The sequence below is a fragment of the Sus scrofa genome, chromosome 13 (assembly GCF_054392235.1).
Source record: "Sus scrofa isolate SSC_HxYL_T2T_F1_AM1 chromosome 13, Sscrofa_HxYL_maternal_Yorkshire_Landrace_v2.0, whole genome shotgun sequence".
Classification (NCBI taxonomy): domain Eukaryota; kingdom Metazoa; phylum Chordata; class Mammalia; order Artiodactyla; family Suidae; genus Sus; species Sus scrofa.
In genome coordinates, this window is record NC_139395.1 from 45,357,228 (window position 1) to 45,382,194 (window position 24,967).

Below are 24,967 nucleotides of genomic sequence, written 5' to 3' on the forward strand. Positions count from 1 at the left end.
AACGCCGGATCCTTAACCCACTGAGCAAGGCCAGGGACCGAACCCGCAACCTCATGGTTCCTAGTCGGATTCGTTAACCACTGCGCCACGACGGGAACTCCACAAGCATCCTATTCTAATAAATCACCTCTTATCTTTGCCTCTCACTGAATTCATCCCAAGATGCATTTCTGCAGCTTCAGAAACAGGTGGTAAGTAGGGATACACACATAAATACACAATGTGGCATGGGAAGCTGTCTCTGAAATCACATCCGAGCAGAGACCCGGATGGAAAGAGAAAACATATCTGACCAATACTTGAAAGAATAATGTTGGAGTTCCTGTTGTGGCGCAGCGGAAACGAATCCGACTAGGAACCAAGATGTTGCAGGTTTGATCCCTGGCCTCGCTCAGTGGGTTAAGGATCCGGCATTGCCATGAGCTGTGGTGTGGGTCGCAGATGAGGCTCGGATCTGGCATTGCTGTGGCTATGGTGCAGGCCAGCAGCAACAGCTCCAATTAGACCCCTAGCCTGGGAACCTCCATATGCCTCTGGCATAACCCTAAAAAGACAAAAGACAAAAAAAAAAAAGAATAATGTTGAGTGTTTCATGGCTAATTGTCTTTATTTATTTAAATACGGCTGCACTTGCGGCATACGGAAGTTCCCAGGCGGGGGAATGAATACGTGCCTCTGCAGCGCCCTGAGCGGCTGCAGTCAGATTCTTAATCTACTGCACCACATTGGGAATTCCACTTGTCTTTTTTTTTTTTTCTTTTTTAGGGCCACACCTGCAGCATATGTAAGTTCCTGGGCTAAGGGTGGAATTGGAGCTGCAGCTGCTGACCTATACCACAGCCACAGCAACTCAGGATCCTTTACCCATTGAGGGAGGCCAGGGATGAAACCTGCATCCTCTTGGATACTAGTCAGGTTCATTTCTGCTGAGCCACAATGGGAACTCCCAGCCCTGCAGAGTTTTTCAGAATGAAGGGCTAGTTAGTGGTCTGTCTCTGAAATAACTTGCATTTTCATAATGGGTGTGACAAATATTTGCTTAGCAGCATCTCTAGATGCTGGGATGCAGGTTTGATCCAGCAGTGGGTTAAGGATCTGGTATTGCTGCAAGTGTGGTATAGGTCACAACTTTGGCTTAGATCTGATCCCTGGCCTGGGAACTCCTTATGCCATGGGGCGGCCAAAAAAGAAAAAAAAAAAAGCTAACTTCTATTGGGAAAACTGGACAGCTACATGTAAAAGAGTGAAATTCTGTCACACCATGCACAAAAATTAACTCTAAATGGATTGAAGACCTTGGAAGTTACTGTGAGGTACAGTGGGTTTGATCCCTTGCTCTGGAAATTCCATATGCTACCAGTGTGACCAAAAAAAAAAAAAAAAAAAATTAGGGAGTTCCTGTTATGACTCAGTGGTTAACAAATCTGACTAGGAACTATGAGGTTGCAGGTTCGATTCCTGGCCTTACCCAGTGGGTTAAGGATCTAGTGTTGCCATGCGCTGTGGTGTAGATCGAAGACGCAACTTGGATCATGTGTTGCTGTGGCTCTGGCATAGACCTCTAGCCTGGGAATCTCCATATGCTGTGGGTGCGGCCCTGGAAAAGACAAAAAGACAAAAAAAAAAAAAAATTGGTCAGTAACAAGGACCTACCATATAGCTCAGGGAAATCTATTCAATACTCTATGATGGCATATATGGGGAAAGAATCTGAAAAAGAATGGATTTTATATATGTGTATGTATGGCTGACTCACTTTGCTGTATACCTGAAACTAACAACACTGTCGTAAGTTACCTATACTCTAATAAAATTTATTTTAAAACAAAGCACCATTTCACTCTAGGTGGGATTTTTGTCTAGAATAATGAAATTTCAGAACTGAAATGGCCTTAAAAGTCATCTGGTTCAACTTTGTTCTGACTTAAGAATCCTCTTACTCCATAGTATCTCTTCCTAAGTGGTCTACTTTGATTTCAAAAAAAGCACAGAAACGGAGTTCCCGCTGTGGCACAGCAGAAATGAATCCGACTAGGAACAATGAGGTTGCAGGTTCGATCCCTGGCCTCGATCAGTGGGTTAAGGATCCCGTGTGGCTGTGGCGTAGGCCAGCAGCTATAGCTCCGATTGGACCCTAGCCTGGGAACCTCCATATGCCATGGGTATGGCTCTAAAACAAACAAACAAACAAACAAACAAAAAGGCACAGAAAGTGAGTATTTAAGCCAAAGTAGATGAAAATCTACTTTGAGGTACCCTCTAAATGTCTTTAGTCTGGGATAGTAAACACAAGGGGAAAAAAAGACATACTCAAACTAGGTAACTGAAGAGTTTACTAATGGGATTCTTAACAGAAAGTACAGGCAGGTTTAAATAAATCTGAGAAGTACTGTGGGGCAAGCAATAGTAGGAGTCAGAATCTTCTCTCAGCTATAGATCCCAGGACAGAAATTACTATTTTTCTTTTTTGGTCACCCTGGGGTATGTGGATTTCTTGGGCCAGGGATCAGATCCAAGCTGCAGTTGCAACCTATGTTGCAGCAACACTGGATCCTAAACCCATTGTGCCGGGCCAGGGATCAAACCACAGCAACACTGGATCCTTAGCCCACTGTGCTGGGCTAGGGATCAAACTTGCATCCCACCAATCCCAGAGACACCACTGACCCTGTTTCACCACAGAGGGAACTCCAAAAATGATTTTTTTTTTTTTTTTAGGGCTGCACCTGAGGCATATAGAAGTTCCCAGGCTAGGGGTCAAATCAGAGCTGTAGCTGCCGGCGTACACCACAGCCACAGCAACACCAGATCTGAGCCAAGTCTACCTATACCATAGTTCACAGCAATGCTGGATCCTTAACCCACTGAGCGGGGCCAGGGATCGAATCCAAGTGCTCATGGATACTAGTTAGGTTCATTACTGTTGAGCCACAATGGGAACTCTGATGTTGTTTTTCCACTCTATTTTCTGTTTCTTGATAGCCTTGGTTATGAGTTCTAAAATTAGTTTCCACCAATATCTCAAACTTAAAAAACAGCTTAAATGGCATGAGTACACAGGACAAGAATCTGAGAGTGAGAAGCCGTTATCTAAGCACTATCTAAGCCGTTATCTGGAGCACTTCTGTGGCACTGGGGATACAGATATAATCCAAAAGGTTGGCATTCTACTTGGGGCAGACAAATCAAAAGAATACTTTGGGAGTTCCCATCGTGGCGCAGTGGTTAACGAATCCGACTAGGAACCATGAGGTTGCGGGTTCGATCCCTGCCCTTGCTCAGTGGGTTAACGATCTGGCGTTGCCGTGAGCTGTGGTGTAGGTTGCAGACGCGGCTCGGATCCCGAGTTGCTGTGGCTCTGGCGTAGGCCGGTGGCTACAGCTCTAATTCAACCCCTAGCCTGGGAACCTCCATATGCCGCGGGAGCGGCCCAAGAAATAGCAACAACAACAACAACAAAAGACGAAAGACAAAAAAATAAAAATTAAAAAAAAAAAAAAAAAAGAATACTTTAAGTGCTACCACACAGGTAAGAATAAACTGCTAATAGAAGCTCAAAGTTCGGGAGTTCCTGTCATGGCTCAGTGGAAATGAATCTGACTAGCATCCATGAGGACACAGGTTTGATCCCTGGCCTCACTCAGTGGGTTAAGGATCTGGCATTGCCGTGAGTCATGGTGTATGCCACAGATGAGGCTCGGATCCTGCATTTCTGTGACATAGGCTGGTGGCTACAGCTCAGATTCGACCCCTAGCCTGGGAACCTCCATATGCATGAGCAGGGCCCTTAAAAAAAAAAAGAAGCTCAAAGTAGGGCCTAGAGAAATGAGTAGGAAACTGTCAGGAGATGTGAAGTTTCTGGACAGAGATCTTAGCAAAGAATAAAATCTAGGGACTGCACACAGGAAAATAAGACAGTGATAAGGAAATAACTAGGAAATAAGAGGTGAAATATATGGGAGGGAAGGAAAAAGACACTCACTTTGATATATAATGGATCATTTTATCAGTCTCTCTAGTTACAGCCATTCATTAAGATTAGTTCAAGGCTTAGGAGTTCCCATTGTGGGGCAGTGGAAACAAATCCGGCTAGCATCCATGAGGATTCAGGTTTGATCCGTGGCCTTGCTCAGTGGGTTAAGGAGCTCTGGTGTAGGTTGTAAACGTGGCTCAGATCTCCGCATTGTTGTGGCTGTGGCCGACAGCTGCAGGATGGATTTTACCCCTAACCTGGGAACTTCCATATGCTGCCGGTTTGGCCCTAAAAAGGAAAAAAGAAAAAAAAAAAAAGTTTGAGGCTCAAGAATAAGGAAAAGCTCTTCTGGGACAAAATAAAACATAAAATGTGCCAGGAGAAAAAGTGTTTATGAGTTCCCTTGTGGAGCAGGGATAAGGATCCAGCATTGTGCCTTGGGTCACTACTGCAATGCCAGCTCAATCCTGGCCCAAAACCTTGCAGAAAAAAAAAAGTATTAGAATGTTCCACTTGTGCCTTTTGCAGGGCTTCCTCTAGGTTTTGCTTTAAAACTTATTTACATGCTTTTCTCATCCTCTCTAGCAGATTAGAATTTCCTTTGCAGCAGAGACCATATCTTTATCACTTAATATTCACAAGGGCACTTCAAAAACAATCTGAATGAGGCTTAATCTATTACCTCCAACTCCCATCTCCCTTAATTATAGTAACAGTGCATAATACCTCCAGTTACTGTGGTACCACCTCAAAGCCATCACTCCACACATCTGTAGCCAGGGACCAGCCTGGAGCTCTTCAATCGCCCTCTCATTCTTATCTTTCTTGTCTTTCACCACTGAACATAGTTCAATCCTTCATTACTTTCATTTGGTTAGTATCCAAGGTAATATTTTTCCAGCCAACTCTACTCCCACACTTCCAGAATAACTTCTCTAAAATACAGTAAATTTACTCTCCTACTTGAACTGTAAAAATGTCTCACAAAAAACAATTGATTAAAAATAAAGTCAAAATCCCAGCATAGCATCCTGCTTTTTCTGCTCTATTTTCCTAAACATATACATATCCACCCCATTGGTCACATTGAACTATTGAATAGTCTTAGGATTTGCCTTTTGTTCCACCTGGATGCCTTTGCTCACGTGACTTTCTGTACCTTTTCAACACTATACTTCCTCTCCAGCATTTATAACTAACTTTCTGCTTTACAGATGTTTTCATCTTCTTTACTGGCCCTAGACCCCTTGGGAGCTGGGTCTTCGTTTCTGCCACACAACTGCTATCCATCAATATCCCTGAAGGCAACATCCCACACACATCATAGCCCCACGCCCTGATTAAAACAGGTAATAATTATTTGCATGTTCCATGCTCACCTCTCTCACCCTTCTGTCCCACGTTGAGATAAAATAATAAATACTTGTTAAATTTAAATGTTTGGACAAAAACGATGGGATACGGCCACATTTTAGAAAGCATATTCTAAGTCTTTCCAGCAGTAAAATCCTGACCCAGCTTCAGAGCTACTCCCCACTGAGATGTCTCCTTTTGACATTCACACTGGAGCCTCATTTGAAGGAATGCAGCACAAAACAAGGACAATGCCCTTTCTCATCTCAGGCGAGAGGGAGGCGGGGGCACGGGATCTTTAGACACGCCCAGCAGCTCTCTGACCTGCGGTCTCCCTCCACTTACAAGTGCCCCCTTGTTCTTTTCCTAGCGTTGTACTGTTCACAACGCGCGATCGTGTTGACTTCATCTTCCTAACAATCTTGTGAGGCAGAAATCCTCATCTCCCTAAAGAAACAGAAGATCAAAGGGAAGATGGAGAAGAGAAGAGGCGTGGCAACGAGCCGCGGCGGGGAAGCGGGTAGAAGCCCGGAGCCAGAGTTGGATTTTGTTCCCGGCTCAACCCTGACCCGGCCTGTGTGTTTACCCGCAGCGGGAGGCGCGGGGCGGGTGTGCAGAGGACCCTAAATCTCTCTCACAATCACACTCGGGATGCTAAGCCACAGCGAAAAGGGCGGCGGCCCAGGCTCGCTTCCTGGACGCCCCCAGGGCTCCTCGCGTGCTCATCCTCTTAACTACCCTGCCGGAAGTCCCGCCTCGCCCACCCCTCATTGGGCCCGGCGCCGGAGTCTCGCCGCGGGTTGGCTACCCGGGGGCATGAGCCCTGGGCGGCCACTGAGGGCCTCAAGCAGGGGACCAGCTGCAGACCCGCGGAGACGCGGGGTCGAGCGCGGGAGGCGGGGCTGGGGGCACGGGACCGGGAGCTCCCGCGGCTGGCGGGACTTCCGCCACGGGACCCGGAAGCGGCCGCGCAGCGGCTGGTGGGAGTTGTAGTCCGGCCGTGGTTTGGGGGGGCCCGCGGCTCATGCGCGGTGCACCGAGGCTTGTTTCACATCTGTAACAACAGGTGAATTGGGCTTTTTATTCTCCCCTTTCGTGCCCCCTTGAGGAGCCGGCCGCGGCCGGGGGTGGTCGGCGCGAGGAGGGGCTCGGGTCCGACCGCCGGCTTGGCGGAGAGTGGGGTGGAGAAGCGGGCTGGCCCGTGAAGCAGGCCGGGCATCCTAGGCCTGCCCGGGAAGCCGGCCGGGCCGAGCCCTGGCCAGCCAGGCCTCGGCCTGCCGTTGCCATGGAGCCGGGGCGGGGGCGGGGGCCAGACCGGTCCGCTGGGGCGGGCCTCGTAGCCAGGGGCACCGCGGGGGCCGCTGGAGAAGCCGCTTCATTGGCGCAACAACGCCTCCGCCTCAGGGGATGCTCTGTTTCCCGAGGTAGGGCCTGGAGGAAGCCCCCGGAGTGCCCTGGGACCTTTGTCTGCCCCCGTGCCGCCTGGACCGTTCGTCCAAAAGGTGGCCTGGTGCATTCTGGCCCCCCTGGTTTGCCTCCTTTTGCACCGACCTTTTTACTGGGGGAGGCCAAGGGGTGAAGTGTTCTTTGTTTGCTGGTGGTGACTTGCCCCATTTCGCAGGGGAAGACCTAATGCATGTTGGGTCCTTTGTTTGCAGTGAACTGAAGTCCCAGGGGTCCTCAGAACCCTCGAGCCAGGAGTATGGCGTTAGCATGCTGTCTAGCTAGTCGACGTGTAGCAACACTGCTCACTTTAATTGTGATTTTGCAGGGCAGAGATTGTTCACTTTCCAACCTCCATCTACAGGGGCTTGTCATACACTGTAGCAAGTGGACTGCAGGTGGCCAGTTGCAGATTCTAAACGTGGGTTTTAGTTGCAATTTACTAGCCAAAGCGAAAAGAGCATTGTTTGTTCGTTTCCCTTGCAGTTTCTTTGAAGGCAGTAACCCCACTGGCATAGTGGGACTTGACTGCATTTTATAGTTTACACTTAAATCTTGGAATCTTGGAGTTTCTGGAAGGAGAACTCTTTTCCTGATATAGTATTTGGGATTTATTTAGCGCTTTTTATTTATGTAGCTGTTTTAGGTGCAGGAAATACATCCTTTGCTGCATTTTCTGTGTAGGTTGTCCCTTTACCTCCAAAAGATACTTACTCTCCAACTGTTTTAAAATATGGAATTGTGGTCCAAAGTTTATCAGTTGGACCTTCTTGCCCCTTTCAGCCTTAAGATGCCAACACAGAATATTCTTTCAAAGAGTGAACCATGGGACATCTAGGCAACAGCGTGATAACATGGGAATAAGTAGTATAGTATAGGCATGGAAAACTTTGGAGCTCAATCCCTTAACTGCAGATTTGCATTGTGCCTTGAGACAGTTATGGGATGTTGGGCAAATTGTATAAGTTTCTCTTCTCTGGGAAAATCTGCCTCAGTTTCTTTCCCTGGGAAAGATATTTCCTACCTCACTGGTAGTTTCATAGCTTGAGTGAGATAAAGTGTGTGGAAGTACTTTGTAAGCTGTAAAGATGGTACTTAACATTTCAGTCTTGATCTTTTCCCGATTGGAAAAGCTTTTTTATCTACCTTAGAATAGGTTCATATTATAGTCATATGGAAATAGAGCTCAAAACTGAAGCAAGTATTGCTCTGGGCTTGGAGACGATGCTTTCAGGACTACATGTCCCTCTTTACTGTGACATAATCTTTCTTGGTGTCTTATAGATGCTGATGTAGGGCATCACACAATTTGATGGGTCTGGAGTGGGTCATGGCAGGTTCTGAAGTGAGGCCAAAGTGTATAATATGTGTTTTCATGCCACTAACAAAACTTGTCCTTGTTGTTAGAGTTAGTAAATGAATTTCAATGGTCCGGAGCAACTTTCTTTCCCTGCGGGGGCCATCACTTTAGTGACCCAGCATTGTACTTCCCAGGAGGAGGCCCAGCCTCGTGATGAGGAATAGCAAAGAGAGAATTCAGCTCCAGTTTAAAAGCCTTCAAAATCTGAGACTGTCACTGCTCTTGTAAGGTAAGTTGATCTAGTCATGCACACAAAGTAGTGGTGGGTCTCAGGCTCAGCCACACTATAAAGCAGAAGGCATGTATTAAATCCATTTGTGACTGTCTTGGAAGAAGGGTATCATTTTAAATTAATCATTATAGACTCTGTCTTTGAATCATCTCATAGTGTCTCTATCTGGAGTTAAGTGGTGTTTCATTATGCAAGAAATTTTGACATAATGTTATTTTACTTATCTCTAGATTATTTAAGAAAAACTCTAAACAAAGTTTTCCAACATAATACTGTATAACAAGGAAGACAGTTTTCTTTTTAGATCTCTTTGAAATGTTCTAGGGCTTTATAAACTAATCTCTAAAAGATCCTATCCTGAATCTCACAGTATATTTTATTAAGACTTATACAGGAAAAGATAGTGTTACATGAGCCTTTGTTGGTGTGGAGAGGATCAGGGACTTTTTAAAAGCAAAATGAGTCTGTTTACAAGCAAAATAGCTTTTACAACTTCATAGCTAGAAAGTATTGTTTTTTAATTAATAATCACTTAGATGTTTTAGATTTTATAATACTCAGATTTTTCTTTAAAATTAGAATCTCAAATTATACCCTTTTTCTTTTAATGTGGGTAGAAGGAGTCTATAGAATGTAACTTATTAAAGTAAATTGTATCATTGTTGATATTGTATTGAAGTTTTCTTTCTGAGCTACCATATCCTATCGGCTGAAATTTCCGGCATCCCTGGGGGAGAGGAGGCCATCAGGGCAGACCTGCTATGGACCTGAAAGATTCGTCCCCAGGTCAGCCCTCCACCCCCACCTCCCCACAATTTGAGAATAAGAGGGAATAGTAGTCAGGAGCAGGAATAGGCCCCATTAGACTCCTAGTAATCTTGGACATCATCCAGATTTGCTAAAATGTTGTATAGGTGTTTTTAAACTAAGGCCATATAGGGTTACTCCATCAACCCAGGAGTACTACAATATTAAAAACATCTGTAAGTCTGAGTTTGAGTGCTTTGTAAAACAAAGTTGTTAAAGCAGAGGTGTTCTTTATTGTGTGTGTGTGTGTGTGTGTGTGTGTGTGTGTGTAAGTCTGTAGGTATATTCCTCAGTTAAATGTGCTAATGGAAAAATGCAGCAAAATTTTTGGCCAATAGTTAAACTTTATCTTAATATTTGTTATTTCATAGAGACGCCACCATGAAAGGCTTTTTGTTTCAAATCACTCTCCATTTACTCTTTGATACTGTCAGTCAAGTTCCATTCCTAGGGTCTTGACTAGGTTTTGTGAAAGCCCAATATACCAGTTTGTCCATAAGGCAAACATCAGTCCCATTTCCTGATGGCACATGAGAAAAAGGGTCCATGTAGAATTTTATTTCTTCCTACAAGTCCTAGGATAACTGCAAGTATTGTGATGAGGTGGAAGTATATGTCTCTCATGATGAGATGCACCCCCTTCTGTTCCTTCTATTTGGTAGGGTTCAGGGAGTTTAGGACAAAGAAAAGAAGAAAGCCCTCAATTAGAAATAAAGATGTGTAATTACTTTCTAGTGGAGATGGCTCTTCCTTCCCTAAGACTGGGAGCAGCAGTTGGGGCTCATTAGTAAAGAACTTCATTTGTCTTGTCTTTTGGACAGTGCTTTCTGTGTTACTGAAGTCTTCTTTGTGGGGTTCCTGGGCCAGAAATATTAACCATTGCCTCTTGGCCCTGTTTCTTCTTAGGATTCCAGCTTTCACTCCTGGCCAGAAATGTTCAGCCTGGACTCATTCAGAAAAGGTAAGAATGTAGTTATATGTAGTAGGCCCTTCCTCTCTGTGATAGGTGGCTGTGAAAATCCCTCACCAGTGTGTAGTCCTTGGACTCCCTCTTTGAGTAACTTTCCAAAGTCCTTTCTCAGCCTTCCTCTTGCTTGGTGCTTGTAATATGTGCCACCTCCTCTACACCCAGGTCTTTGTGTACATTTGCCCCCCCCCACCAGAATGATCTCTCACACACATTTACTGCTTATTGAAATCCTACTATTTTCCTTTTTTTTTTTTTTTTTTCTTGCTTTTTAGGGCTCCATGTATGGCATATGAAAGTTCTCAGGCTAGTGGTTAATCGGAGATGCAGCTGCTAGCCTACACCACAGCCACAGCAATTCAGGATCTGAGCTGAGTCTGCAACCTATACCATAACTCACAGCAATACTGGATCCTTAACCCATTGAGTGAGGCCTGGGATCGAACCCACATGCTCATGGATATTAGTTGGGCTTGTTACCCGCTGAGCCACAATGGGAACTCCCTTGCTATTTTTCTTTTCTTTTCTTTCTTTTTTTTTTTTTTTTTTTTTTTTTTGCTTTTTAGGGCCCCACCTGTGGCATATAAAGGTTCCCAGGCTAGGGGTCAAATCAGAGCTGTAGCCGCCAGCCTACACCACAGCCACAGCAACATGGGACCCGAGCCATGTCTGTGACCTACACCATAGCTCACGGCCACACCAGATCCTTAACCCACTGAGCAAGGCCAGGGATCGAACCTGCATCTTCATGGATACTACCTGAGTTTGTTAACCACTGAGTCACGATGGGAACTCCTCCATGTGTTTTCATATTGCATGAAAAAATTAATTTCTGTCATCCTTGTTGTATTGGTTAAATGTATCTGAAAAGGGAAATACTGACTTGCGATTAGTGTAGACAGCACATTTGGAACCAAAAATTAAGCACATTTAATTGCTTTGTCTTTTATCTGCTTATCAGTGGACTTTGTTGTCCACCCACTTGTAAAAGTTGGATGAAAATGGGTTTTCTCTAGGTAGGAGTGTCTCAGTTAACAGCACTGATTTCTTTTTTTTTTTTTTTATCTTTTTGCTATTTCTTGGGCCGCTCTTGCGGCATATGGAGGTTCCCAGGCTAGGGGTCGAATCGGAGCCATAGCCACTGGCCTACACCAGAGCCACAGCAACGCAGGATCCGAGCCGCGTCTGCGACCTACACAGCTCATAGCAATGCCGGATCGTTGACCCACTGAGCAAGGCCAGGGATCGAACCCACAACCTCATGGTTCCTAGTCGGATTCATTAACCACTGCACCACGACGGGAACTCCAACAGCACTGATTTCTTAAAGAGATGGAGAGCCCAATAAAATCATGGACCTCCTTCTCCCTATGATAAGGAGATGGTATCTGGTGAGAGAGTTTCGGGGCAAAATTCCTTTCCAGCATTTGTGATTTTTGCTTTCTAGGCTGGCAACTGAATGGTTCGAGAGGCTTTCCTTCAGGGATGATGACACTGTTAGCCCTCAGCTTAGTGGGAGGCAGGAGAACCTCACTGAGCCAAAGCTCCATACCCACATGCCCCGTTCACATTGCACCTCTGCCTCTCACTGGCCAAGGAGACTTGGAGGAGGAGTTGGCCACTGTTCTGCCTCCTTTCTCACCATTTAAGTTGAGATAGGTTTGTTCCAAGGATCAGGTGAATTCATGTGTGTAAAGATCTTAGAACAGGGCCTGGTACCTGGCAAATTCACAATCCATGGTATTGAGTCACTTCAGAACATAATAATCAGATATAGACTGATTTGGGGCCTTGCTTTCCACACAGGTAAGTGTTTTGTATTCTTACCAAGAATCTTTTTATTTAAAAAATTTTTTTAATCATTATCATTATTATTATTATTATTATTTTTGTCTTTCTGCCTCTTTCTAGGGCCGCTTCCCACGGCATATGGAGGTTCCCAGGCTAGGGTTCTAATCTCAGCTATAGCCACTGGCCTACGCCACAGCCACAGCAACCCAGGATCCGGGCCGCGTCTGTGACCTACACCACAGCTCACGGCAACACTGGATCCTTAACCCACTGAACAAGGCCAGGGATCGAACCTGCAACTTCATGGTTCCTAGTTGGATTCATTAACCACTGCGCCACAACAGGAACTCCCAAGAACATTTTTATGCTTGCAGATCTCTGGAAAACCTTTAATCAGAAAGTCACTAATTTAAATATTTTCCTTCAGGCAAACCTGTCTTTTCATGGCTACAAGGCTAAATGGAATGCTAGTCTCACTTATGGTTTGCGTCATGGCGTGGCAGTTGGTCAAGTGTGGCCTTGTGACACTTAATTGTTGTATAGGACTTCTTTTTTGTGTGTGTGTTTTTAGGGTCGCACCCCCAAGCATATGAAGGTTCCCATGCTAGGGATTGAATTGGAACTATAGCTGCTTGCCTACACCGCAGCCATAGCAACTCGGGATCCAAGCCGTGTCTGTGACCTATGCCACAATTCATGGCAATGCCGGATCCTTTAACCCACTGAGCAAGGCCAGGGATCAAACCTGTGTCCTCATAGATGCTAGTCAGATTTGTTTTCACTGTGCCATGACAGGAACTCCTTGTATAGGACTTCTTAATCTTGAGTTTTTATGTTTTTCATTGTTCTGCACGGTGAGATTATAAGTTCCCTAGGATGTCATGAACCTTGAGAGAAATGTAACATGGTATAAAGCATGAGTCAGACTGGCTAGGGTTTCAATCTGGTCCCTACTAACACTAGCAGGGTATTAACTTTATTGTTTCCCAGCCGCTATCCTTAGGGGTATAGTGAATATTAGAGATGATATAGGAAAAGTAGGTAGGTCTTTGGTAAATGTGAGTAGGTTGATCTATTGGAGGTACAGCCCTGTAGCCCATGGGTTTCTGGAGAGTGACAGCTTGGCTTCAATATACTGTGTGCTGTGAGGCTGCAAGATTTAGCACCTGCTGTGTACGAGTCACTAGAGTGAAGCTAGTTATGTTTCAGAGATGATTTCTGGTACTCAGGGGTTTACAGTTTCAACGGGATGGGCCATTTGATAGTTCTGAAGGTAATGGCCTTTGGAATTCTCTGCAGTGTTGCGGACAGTGGCCCACTGGGTCTTATGGCTACCATTTTTCCTATTACGTAATTAAATAGAGCTGCCAACATCTCCCAACTAGACTGCTTGTGCGCACAGTAAGTGACATGTTATTGCCGTAGCCAGCATCTTAACACAGGTTTCTTGTCTCTCAGCTATATTGCCATCAGAATCAGGCCACAAAGGTGATCTTTTATAGTCAGCACAAAACTTTGAAAACACTGTATCAGCCGTGAGAATGTGCAATTTTGCCAGTGGTCAGAAGAGGCCTCGGTGATGTGGAATTATAACTCCCCGCCCCCACACTGAGAGTGCTTAATGAAATAGTAAATAACTGAATCATTTATTCTTTTTTTTCAAGCCAGCATCCTTGGATATGAATGAGGATCTTCCTCAAATAGGAACAGAGAGCTGGCCATTTACTAGCTTCAAGACAGAGCTAACAATAGTTCCTAGATAAACCTTGATCCTAGGCATTTTGTTCCAGAAGTCTCTATGGCATTTCCGCTGTAACACTACATGTGTTTTTTGTAAAAACCACACACCTCTAATGTTATAAGAGGGTTTTGGGGGGAAATAGAGTTGACATGATACAGCTGCAACTTTATGACCAGAGGATGACAAAATCAGTTATTGGAGAGTTCCCATCGTGGCACAGTGGAAACAAATCGGACTAGGAACCGTGAGGTTGTGGGTTTGATCCCTGGCCTTGCTCAGTGGGTTAAGGATCTGGCGTTGCGGTGAGCTGTGGTGTAGGTCACAGGCGGGGCTCGGATCCTACGTTGCTGTGGCTGTGGTGTAGGCTGGCAGCTGTAGGTCTAATTCAACCCCTAGCCTGGGAACCTCCATATGCCATGGGTGTGGCCCTAAAAAGCAAACAAAACAAAACAAAAACAGTCTTTGGTACTTGAGAAGCCTTTTTGGACCATAGAAGGCAGCTCCATGTGATACTAAAAATGTACAGTGAAGCTTCTAATGAAAACAGAGCTGGTAGTTGCTGAGACAGTGCAGATAAAGTGGAGCTTTGAGCCAGTGGGGTTGCCATTAAGGAGGGTGTGCAGCTGGGAGTGTGGCAGTGGGGGACTAGAGTGCAGGTACCTGCTTCCCCCCGCCCCCACCCAAGCCCAGCATTTTATTGTGAAGAATTTTGGAAATACTGAATTGTTGAAATCCTATAGTGAACACCTGTAAATCTACCACCTCGATGCCCTACAAGCACTTGATTTTAATTTTAATTTTTTAATTTAATTTCTCTTTTAAGGCTGCACCCCTGGCATATGGAGATTCCCAGCCTAGGGGTCAAATCAGAGCTGCAGCTGCTGGCTTACGTCACAGTCAAAGCAATGCAGAATCCGAGCCGCGTGTGTGATGTGTGCCACAGCTCACAGCAACGCTGGATCTTTAACCCAATGAGTGAGCCCAGGGATTAAACTAGCATCCTCATGGGTGGTAGTCAGATTTGTTTCCGCTGAGCCATAATGGGAACTCCCCTTGATTTTAATTTTTTAAAAAATACAGCTGAAGGGGCTTTTTTTTTTTTTTTTTTTTTTTTAAGTTTTACGTCCCCCACCCCTTTCTTTTTGGGCTATGCCCAGGGCATGTGGATGTTCCCAGGCCAGGGGTGAACCTGAACCACAGCAGTGACAGTGTCGAATCCTTCACCACTAGGCAACCAGGGAACTCCTGAAAAGGACTTTTTCTTTTCCTGCTGAAAATTATCCTACTCCTGCTTTTCAGTTCACTTGCCTTAGAAAAATTAGATTTGAACCAAAGGTCTTACATTTTACTGATATCATTCTCCTATTTACCAATTGTATATAAACTATTTGCATTATAGAAAGGGGCATCATTGTAGCAGAATAGGCTGTTTCTCAAGTGTGTAGAGTGAGCGTGACTGTCTCTCCTGCTCCGCTCCCGCCCCATTTATTATATGAAAATGTGTGGAGCAAAGAGCTCATGTGCCTTTTCCCCCAGACCAGGGATTCTCTGATGTTTTCACCATTTAGTTGGTTTTAAAGCCCTTAAACCTTCCTTAGCCATATCTTTCCACCTTCCCATGGAGCATTCAGTGAGTGTCTTAATTTTAGTTTATGTATATCAAATTTTTGGGACTTTTTAAAAATAGGTCACTACTGCGTAGTATTTAGTCTCCAAATGAATGGAAATATTTGGAATGGTGAATCATTAACTTTCAGAAAAAGGGAGAAGGCTGATAAGTGTAGATCTAATAAAGGCTCTTATGGAGTACACCAGTAGCCAGTTTGTCCCCCTTTTGCCAGTTTTTAGAAGGAGAGAATGATTTGAGATCTAGTGGCTCATCTGGGGCACCCATAGCAGATACAGGGACAGCTTCCATAAGTGGAGGAGAGATAAGTGGATGAATCCAGGGGATTTACATGGTACCATGAGACTATGGAGAAACACTTGGGATGGGTGTTGCACTCATGGAGGGTACCTAAAGGAACAAGGAGAGTTTGAGGGCTTTTTTGAGAGCCATGAGGGGACCCGTACGAGGCTATCATGTGTCACATTTGTATTAAGACAATTGCCTTCTTCCTGTGTGGCATCGGTGGCACAGTTTCTCAGAACCTATGACTGGCTCCGGATACCATCCAGCAGCTTTGTGGCCCAGATCTCCTCAGGGTGTTCTAGGGCCAGTCAGTCCAGGGTCTGTAACTTTGAGGGGTGAGAATATGTCACCATGATGCCCTCTCTCTTTCCCCAGATCGGGCCCAGCACAGGCAGCGTCAGTGCAAACTTCCCCCACCCCGTCTTCCACCCATGTGTGTCAACCCTGCCCCTGGAGGGACCATCTCTCGAGGTAAGAGAGGAGCCACGCCTCCAGCACCAGCTTGGTCTAGGAGCTGTGGGGAGGCGGGTGGCAGTGGAAACCTGGGTGCTATAAGCCTCTGGAAAGCAAGCAAGGAGGAGTGGGGTTAGCAGAGCTTTCGGAGCCCTCAGGGAGACATCATTTGGAAAGGTCTGAGTTATTTCATGATGCTTGGCCGCTTGGCTTAGACCCTGCAGTCTCACTGGGCCTCCTGGTATGACCAGGAATAAAGCCTAGGCTCAGTCTGGGGTCTGGTACCAATGTGGAGAATCAGAGGGCTCAGACCTTTGGGCATTCTCTGACTCAGGTGCCTCAGAAAGTGCGGGGCACTTGAAACAGGGCCAGAACAGAGAGCCCTGACTTGGCCCAGTGCCCTCCATCTCGGAGGCTTTGGGAATGCTCAGCACGTTACTCCCTTATCTCCCCCTGCACCTCAAAGCACTTTACTCACAGTGAAACCTGTCTCAGCCTCTCCTTTTGATTTGGGAGAACATCAGAGCCCCCAGACAGGTGACAACTCACTTCAGATCCCACTGGTCCCAAGGATGGGACGAGTAACAGGGCCCAGGGAAGTGTTTCTTCCCACGAGTGTCTCTTCTCTTCCCTCAGACTTAGACTTTTTTCCTGACCAGTGCTCCTGGTGGCTTCTTTCTTATCCTGACAGCTGCCCTTCCCTGCTTCAATGGCTGCTTGTTCACTCCCCTTCCCTAGTTTTTTTTTAGTAGAAGAACACTATTGTAGTTCACAGACTCTTGGCTCTATGTGGAGACAGCATGTCCATTCTAGGCTCTGTAAAGTGCTTTGAAGGTCAAGAGCTCAGGAAGGGTGTGGGGAGCATGCAGCACGCACTACCACCAAGTTCCCATGCAGTTTCTACACGCACTGCCTTCCTGCTGCAGTGGCCCTGACTATAGACAGCAGTGTAGAAATGAGTTCTGACCCCTCTGACCATTTGACTTAGGTTTTAAAGAAATGCCACCCCCTACAGTTGCCAAAACAAGAGTTGATTGCCCTTTTTTTTTTCTTTCTTAAAATGCCCTGTAACTCGAAAAGGCTGAACGTTAACATTTCCAACATGGCAGGTGAGTGGCTCTGAGAGTGTCAGATGTGCTTTGGCTAAGCTTAAAGATGGTTAGTTGGGATTAACCAGGCAGCACGGCTAGGTAGTGCCTCCTTGAGCACATGCAGAGGAGAAGGCTGCTGCTCTTGGGAGAGGCAGCTGCTCCTGTGGGGCAGCCCATCAGGCCCTTCACTGTCTTTTCTGGAGGAACAAGACCCCCTGAGCCTGATTGCTTCCTCACAGCTGTACCTCCAGAAGGTATCTGGGTGTATGCATCTTTGCCTTCTCTTTCTCTTTTTTTTAGCAAGAAAGGGTTCTTGCCTCTGTTCCTTTATCACAGAAGCAACAACCTCTTAGTCCACATGACCGTTGAACCTTTCTGCCATGCTTTCTGATTCCCTGAAGGCTCTGCTGTGCTTAAGAAGGAAGTGTGGGAGTTCCCGCTGTGGGACAGTGGGTTAAGAATCCAACTGCAGAAGTTCCCGCTGTGGCACAAGGGGATTGGCAGCATCTCTGTAGCACCAGGATGCAGGTTCAATTCTCGGCCCAGCACATTGGGTTAAAGGGACTGGTGACATTGCCTCAGCCAAGGCATAGGTTGCAATAGTGGCTTGCATCTGATCCCTGGTTCAGGAACACCATATGCTATGGGGTGGCCAAAAGAGGAGGAAAAAAAAAATCCGATTTCACCAGCTTGGGTCTCTGGAAGCGTGGGTTTGATCTCCAGCCCAGTGCATTGGGTTAAAAGGATCCTGCATTGCCCCAGTAGTGGCATAGGTCACAGTGGTGGCTTGGATTCAGTCCCTGGTCCAGGAACTTCCATATGTGAGTGCAGCAGTTAAAAAAAAAAAAAAGAAAGAAAAGAAAGTAAAGAAAAGAAAAAAAAAAAAAAAAGGCCTTGTTTCATAGTAAAGTAAATGGTGAATAAATTAAGAAACTTGTTCCCGATGTCCACCCCTATCCCCCACCCCTGGTGAATCTTCCCTACCCACCCAGATCTGAGAATGTAGAGTGCTAGAAAGCAGTGAGGGCTCACACTCCTTCTGACAGGATCCTAGGGAGCATAGGACTGTTCATTCCCTGATACAGACATCTCACCTTTTTGGTGTGGTTTACTTTAGAGGACCTTGTGGCTTTATATAAGCCTGGATGGGAAAGCCATGAAAATGGATGGTGTGGTCAGGGTGGCCAAAAGCCCCTGTAGTCCCTTTGCCTCTCATGTTGCCAACCAAATGGACCATTTCTCGTCATTTGGACCATCCGTAAAATATCTAACTATGATTAAGTTGACAGAATGTTGGCTGAGACCCCTGATTCCTTCAGTTGTTGGTGGTCCCTCTCACCTTCCCTCCAAAAGTTCTCTGGTCTGCTCAAAGTCCAGACTGTCTTGGGCTTCCTCTTGCTGCTTTTTCCTGGGACCACCAAAGTTTAAGATCCTGAAATATCCTCCTATGGATTCAGCAGATCCTTTAACCTTAATTCCTTAATGCTGCTAGGTATCCTTGTTTAGCACTTCTAGTACCAGATATTGTGCTTGATCCAGAAGTGATGGAGAGATCTCTGAGCTAGTAAACTGTTCCTTTTTTCAGAACTTCCCTCCTTTTTCACAGGCAGAGGAGTCAACTTTCTCTCCCCAGAGAATGGAGATTGGAGGAGAAGACTTAATGTTGGTGGAAATGAAGGGGGTCATGCTTGAACCCCTCTAACTTTCTTCGGGGTCCTCTAAAGCAGCAGTTGGCAAACTTTCAGGATCATAGAGTAAACATTCCAGGCTTTGCAGGCCATATGGTTTCTCTTGGAGCTACTTAATTTTGCCATTACAGCATGAAAGAGTAATGAGATGATACAGACACAAATGAGCATGACTATGTTCCCAATAAACTTCATAAAAACAGGCAGTTGGTGGATTTGGTCTGCAGGCTACAATTTGGCTGCCCGTGCTCCGGATCAGTGGGGATCACAGAACCAGAAGGGTTCCAAGACCTGGATGGACTAAGAGTTGCCCTCATTTTACAAAACATGATGAGATTTGTGGAGGTGAAATATTTGCTCATGGTGACACCAGCTATTAGAAATCAGATGAAATAAATGAAATAGGGAAAGGGGACAAAGAGCTCTCAGAATCAACTAGCTGGTTGGCATGGCCTGACCTTTTTTTTTTTTTTTTTTTTTTTTTTTTAGGGCCGCACCCACCTGCGGCATATGGAGATTCCCAGGCTAGGGGTCTAATTGGAGCTACAGCTGCTGGCCTGCACCACAGCAATGCAGGATCTGAGCTGAGTCTGCGACCTACACCACAGCTCACGGCAACAATGGATCCTTAACCCTACTGAGTGAGGCCAGGAATCAAACCCGCAACATCACGGTTCCTAGTCAGATTCGTTTCTGCTGCACCATGATGGGAACTCCTGACCTTTTTTTTTTTTGTCATAAAATTTCAAACATCTGTTTGAAATATGCTTTCTAAAATAGAGAAAATTGCATAATAAACCCCTGTGTACCTGCCATCTGGTTGAACAATGAACAGCTCACGGCCAGTCTTACTTTGTATATATCCTTCCCCTTTGGCCTCTTTGGAACCAAATCCCTGAAATCACAGCATTTCAACCTTAGCCTGACTCAGTGGCTGTCAGAGCAGAGTGCTATTCCGAGGGCTTCCTGAAACATCAAGATGGGCCCAGGGCCTGCTTTCCAGGTGAGGTCTTTATGTCTAGGCTCTTGCCTCCTTCAGCTTTCAGATACCACAGTTTTTAGAATTTGACCTTAGCTACTGCTGCCACTCCCAGGCTTGGTAAGCTTCTGTATTCTTTTGAGGGAATTTGGGCTGCTAACAATCCTTGTAAAGTACTCCTGAAGCTGGGTAGATGCCTCAGCTTTTGGCAAATTAAAGTGCCACTTGGCCAAATTCAAAGCCCTTGTAGAATCGTATTCTGTCCCAGGCATCTTGCCATCCCAATATGGTTGATCTAGGTAGGGGTGTTTGACACAAACGGTAGTGTCCCCTTGTAAGGTTAGACCACTGCTGCCAAGGCCACTGTCTCTTTTTCCCTTCTCCTGGTAAGAACCCACTGAGTAGGGAATGGAGGAGCAGGAGTTGAAGTTGTCCCATCCTGCTCTGGGTCGTCTTCTAAGAGACCTGTCCCTTGTTGTCTCAGACCTCAGAGGGCGGACATTTCTATCAGAGCACTCTGCAAAGCCCTCTTCCAAATATTCCTATTTTATCTTAACTGCAGCCTTACCAAATGAGTAGAGCAAGTTTATCCAAATTTTCCCAATTGATAAAATGGCCCAAGGTTCACAGCTGGCAAGTGATAGAGTGGAGACTAAGGCCAAACATTAGGACTCAAATTCCGTATTCTTGCCATAGGCCAGCGAGTCAGAGTGTGATTCCAGACTGGCAGCCTCAGTAGTATCCGGAGACTTCTTAAAAATGCAGGTCTTGGGCCCCACTCCAGACCTAATGAATGAGAAACTCTGTAGGGGGTAGCTCTCAGCAATGTTTTGATAAGCTCTCCATAGCAATTAAATCTTGAATTATAAAACAAACCCCTCCTTCCTAGCTAAACCCCAACTGCACCGCCAACCTCTGACCAAGGCCTCCTTCCAAGGGACTGAATATGTAAGATCCTTGCTATCACTGCCTTTGCTGAACTGCCCCAGGTTGCAGATTCAGTCTGACCCCAAACCCTACTCCTCAGTGCCAGAAAGGCTGAAGAGGAATGAGCCTGGCTAGAACCCAGGTGTAGTAGTTTGGGAGCAGAACCCCATCTGGCTTTCAGACAAGTACAGAACAGCAGCTTCAGACAGTCACTGCTGGACCAGCTCAGTTCTTGAGCAGTGTCGAAGTTGGTACTCCTCACCTTTGACTCTAGGTCTGGATGCGAAATCTGGTTTGCTTGTGTTCAGGAGTTTTTTCCTGTCCGAGCTCCACATTCATACCCAGATTTCTTTTGTAAGCCATTAGATGAAGTGGCTGTGCCTCAGCTTAGCAATTATTTTACACTCTGCTGTCCAGAGTGCAAAACCAATTTGCCAGGGCAGGGAACTAAAGGTTCATTTCCTTGGATGGACATTGAGCTAAGGCCTGCGCTATTTCCCAAAAAACCCCTCTCTCTTCCAGCCTCAGATTCAGATGATGAGTCTATGGGCTTGGATTTAGTTGGGGAGTAATTTTGGCACGGTCTCAGTCCAGGCCCGTTTGGCTCATCGGCTGACTGCAGCTTGAGGCGCCAGAGGCCTTGGGCAGTGAGGGGCGGGAGCCTTCTTGGCTCGGCTCCGGGGTCCGCCCGTCCGGCAGGGGGCGCGCGGTGCCCGGGCGGCCCGCTCTTGCCCTTCTACCCTGTCCCTGCTGGGCTCCTGAGTCGCGGGGGCCGGCGGGAGCGAGATGGCGGCCGCCAGGAGACTCATGGCGCTGGCCGCCGGCGTCTCTCCGCGCCTTCGGCCGCCGGGTCCCCGCGCCACCGGGCGACACGGACGCTCGCGCGGCCTCTCGACAGGCTGCGCCCGCCCCGGCTGCTCCAAGGAGGCCGCAGAGGTCGAGGCCGGGGTGGCCCCTGGCGGGCCTGGGGAAGGCGACGGAAGCATGGTGAACGGTGAGGGCAGTGGCGGGGACAGCCAGGCTGCGACGCCTTTGGCTCCTGGGGATTGCAGAGCTAGGGGCTCGGGCCAGGGTCGGGCCCTCTCCTGTTTGGCTGAGCCAAGCATCCAGTGGCAGACCGCAGCCCTCCTGTTATAAAGCTCGGTGCGGCTCAGGCCCAAATGGACCCCAAGCGCAGAGGTTCTGGAACTGGAGCACCTGCACCTGCGCCTGCAGGAATAGGTGAGGTGTGTACCTCAAGGGAGTGGGGGAAAACAAGTAAACGTCCAGTTCCTGCCAGGATGGTGGTCAAGGGTTAGAGCCTCAAGGATAGGCACATCCTCTGTTGTGAGAAAGGGAAGGAGCCCAAATACACCTGGGACTTCAAGATCTTGAATAGAGATAGAGTGATTGCTCTAGTGGACCCTAGCGCTGTGCCTTCTGAATAGCGTAGGAAATGAAACTAAGAGCATCCTTGCCTATCAAGAGTGGACAGAGAGAGCCAGCCTCTGCTTGCCCGGTAGATGTGGAGGAGGTAGCATTGCACAACTGCTGTTTATATGTGTGTCTAATTGGCTACTCAAAGTGGGATGGATCCCCTTTGAGTCTACTTACATATTGTTTCTTGACTACTTGAGTCTCTGTTTCTTTACAAGTTATCATTTAGTGGGAGAGGACGAGGCAGAATCCTTCCCTTTGGCCAGTTGACTTGGGAGTCTGTTTGAAGGAAACAGTCTCAACCCAGGCAGCAGCATTATAGCAGAACTCTTGGAGGAGAGTTTTCAAAATACGCAGAGACTTGTCTGACATCACCACCATTCTCCAGTGCCTTATGGAGATCAGAGTGTGTAATGCTGTGAAGAAGCTCCCCAGATGACTTGTGATCGATACACGTTGGTGCATGGGTTCATATATGTACCCTCTACAAATTTCCTTTTTGGGGCTGGTTTAGAGTAGAAGTATAATGCCAGAAACTGTGGGTGGAGAATGAAAAGGCTTCCTGTCTCCTCTGCTGGGTCTCTGCCTTTGCATCTTTTGAATGTCCCCTCTTGGTGCCTTGAGTCTCTTCCTTCTGTTTTTAGCCACTCCCAGCAGGCTTCATTGTGGTCTGACTAAGCCCTGTGTTTGGCACAAGCTGCCTCTAGGTGGACATCTCACCCATATGTGCTCTGGGATTGATCCAAAGTACAAGTACAAATACAAAAAAAAAAAAAAAAGTTAGGTACCTCTCATGGTGTTTGATGCATCCTGCCTCCACTTGGTTCACTACAGTGAACTCCTGGGAGGAATAGCTCATGTCTGTGTCTCAGGTATGGAGGTCTCTAATCAGTGTCCCTAAACATAAACTGGCTCTGGGGAGGCCTTTTGTAGAATGCTAAAGTACAGCTGAGAACTTGGGTCTGGTGTTCAGACTCCAGGGCTAATCCTCCCTTTTGTATGTCTATTCTTTTAGGAGGGGCCTTGCATTGTCTTGATCTCCAGTATGTGTGTTTGTGTGTGGTTGATTTTTTTGTTTGTGTAATGTCTTCTTTCAGACATTAGACTGGTGGGGTGTGGGGTGGGTTGTTGGCATGTAGGCTTCTGTAGTTGATACATTAAGTCAGGAGCTTGGGTGGGGAAGAGGATGCTGGCTGTTTCCCCTCTGTGGTGTGGAGGGCATTGACCCGTCTCCTTCAGGAGATGATTGTGCAGTGAGTGTAGCCCCACTGTACCTTATAAGCCTTGAAGCCATTTCTCCCTCCTTTTTAAGATGCTCCTGGGTGGTTGGGGTCACAAGCCAACATCCTCAGTATCCAGCCCAGGGTTGCCCTGATACACATGCTGGTGGAGTTTTTCCAAGAAAAAGAACAGCTATAATGCTTTTGTTCTTATTTTCTTAGCTTCTAGGGACCTATTAAAAGAGTTTCCACAGCCCAAAAATCTTCTCAACAGTGTGATTGGAAGAGCCCTTGGCATCTCACACGCAAAAGACAAATTGGTCTACGTGCACACAAATGGACCTAAGAAAAAGGTAACTCTGCTGGTGGCAGGGAGACGTGTTGGTCTGTCTCTTAGGAATGAGACTGGCTGCCCTTGGTTCGCTCAGATTTCTTGTCAGGGAGGCCATAGAGTGGGTATTCTGAATTGAGAACGGGCAGCAGAGATTCTCAGAGTGAAGAAGCTAGGTCTGGAGAAGAACCTGGTTTAGGAAAAGGGAACACGGGCAAGTGCCTCTGTACTGGTCCCTGGTTTTGATCCCTCATCAACTAACTGGGACTGCAGAGGGTTAGCATTGTTGATAATTCCTGCTCCCAGAGTCTTGTAGGTCCTGAGACCCACAGAAGCATGCAGGCAAACCATTCTGAATGAAGATTTTTAAGGATAAAGATGGGTCCTACCTGCCCTCTGCCCACCTGCCCAAACATGGCCCTTTGAAGAAGCAGAACAACTTGAGGTGGGACAGTGGCTTGAGGGTGGGGGAGTCAGAGCCTGACAAGGAGTTAATGATGGGGTTGGGGTTCTGTCTTGCACTCAGCTCTGCTGTCATGAGGTATAGAGCTTTGCTCTTGATTCTCCATGTGATTTGCAATGCCTTTGCAGTCTAGATCTAGAGTCAAGGGTCCTGATCCTCTCTTCTCTTCCTCAGAAAGTCACCCTCCACATAAAGTGGCCCAAGAGCGTGGAGGTAGAAGGCTATGGCAGCAAGAAGATCGACGCTGAGAGGCAGGCTGCAGCTGCGGCCTGCCAGCTGTTCAAGGTGACCCTCCCCTAGTGAAAACCATGCAGACCTCACTCCTGGGAACTTCTTGCTTTGATGGTCATCCTAGTGCCTGGTGCACCTACGTTGGCAGGGTGTTCATCTACTTGCCTGTCCTGAACTCTTTCCTGCTTTTGGTTCCTTTTCTGCTTCAGCCAGTGAGAGAGTATATTATTATTACTTTCTTGCCACTGTAGTTATCTACTTTAATATGGTTTTAAAAACCACAGGGAACCTATTTATGAAAAACACTCCCTCTATATAGGGAATGGTTTTTGTTTTTCTGTCCGTGTTATTTCATGTAGGTTCTTCCTTATAGCCATGTACAAGGCTCTTACAATGAGCCCCTTTTCAGACTCTTTTACTTAAAATGGACATGTAATAGTCACTTCGCTAATTTCCCAGTGGTTGGACATGGATTGTGTTCAGTTTTTGGTTATGTAGCACTTGCTAGACCTTCATCATTGTTCCCTGCCTTTCCTTCCATCCCTGATTGACTCCCTTCATGGCTGTGCCAACCTTAATTCTTCCTCAC

At 46.6% G+C, this 24,967-nt stretch overlaps 1 protein-coding gene across 8 annotated transcripts in view; it reads left to right on the forward strand.

Moving 5' to 3' along the window:
- Nucleotides 1-6,328: 6,328 nt before the first annotated feature.
- The window catches only part of DHX30 (DExH-box helicase 30), a 30,283-nt gene continuing 11,644 nt past the window's right edge, over nucleotides 6,329-24,967 (forward strand). Inside the window, exons 1-8 of one of the 8 annotated variants that reach the window (XM_005669485.4) lie at nucleotides 6,329-6,392; nucleotides 8,264-8,358; nucleotides 9,041-9,147; nucleotides 10,075-10,129; nucleotides 15,955-16,050; nucleotides 17,113-17,141; nucleotides 23,576-23,706; nucleotides 24,322-24,432. In XM_005669485.4, coding sequence (XP_005669542.1) covers nucleotides 9,123-9,147; nucleotides 10,075-10,129; nucleotides 15,955-16,050; nucleotides 17,113-17,141; nucleotides 23,576-23,706; nucleotides 24,322-24,432 — 447 coding nt within the window. In that variant the 5' untranslated portion in view covers nucleotides 6,329-6,392; nucleotides 8,264-8,358; nucleotides 9,041-9,122. Of the gene's footprint in view, nucleotides 6,393-6,668; nucleotides 6,902-8,263; nucleotides 8,359-9,040; nucleotides 9,148-10,074; nucleotides 10,130-15,954; nucleotides 16,051-17,112; nucleotides 17,142-21,477; nucleotides 21,944-23,575; nucleotides 23,707-24,321; nucleotides 24,433-24,967 lie in introns of those variants that run through there. The other 7 variants (XM_003132174.6, XM_084988209.1, XM_084988207.1 and 4 more) reach the window with 7 other exon arrangements.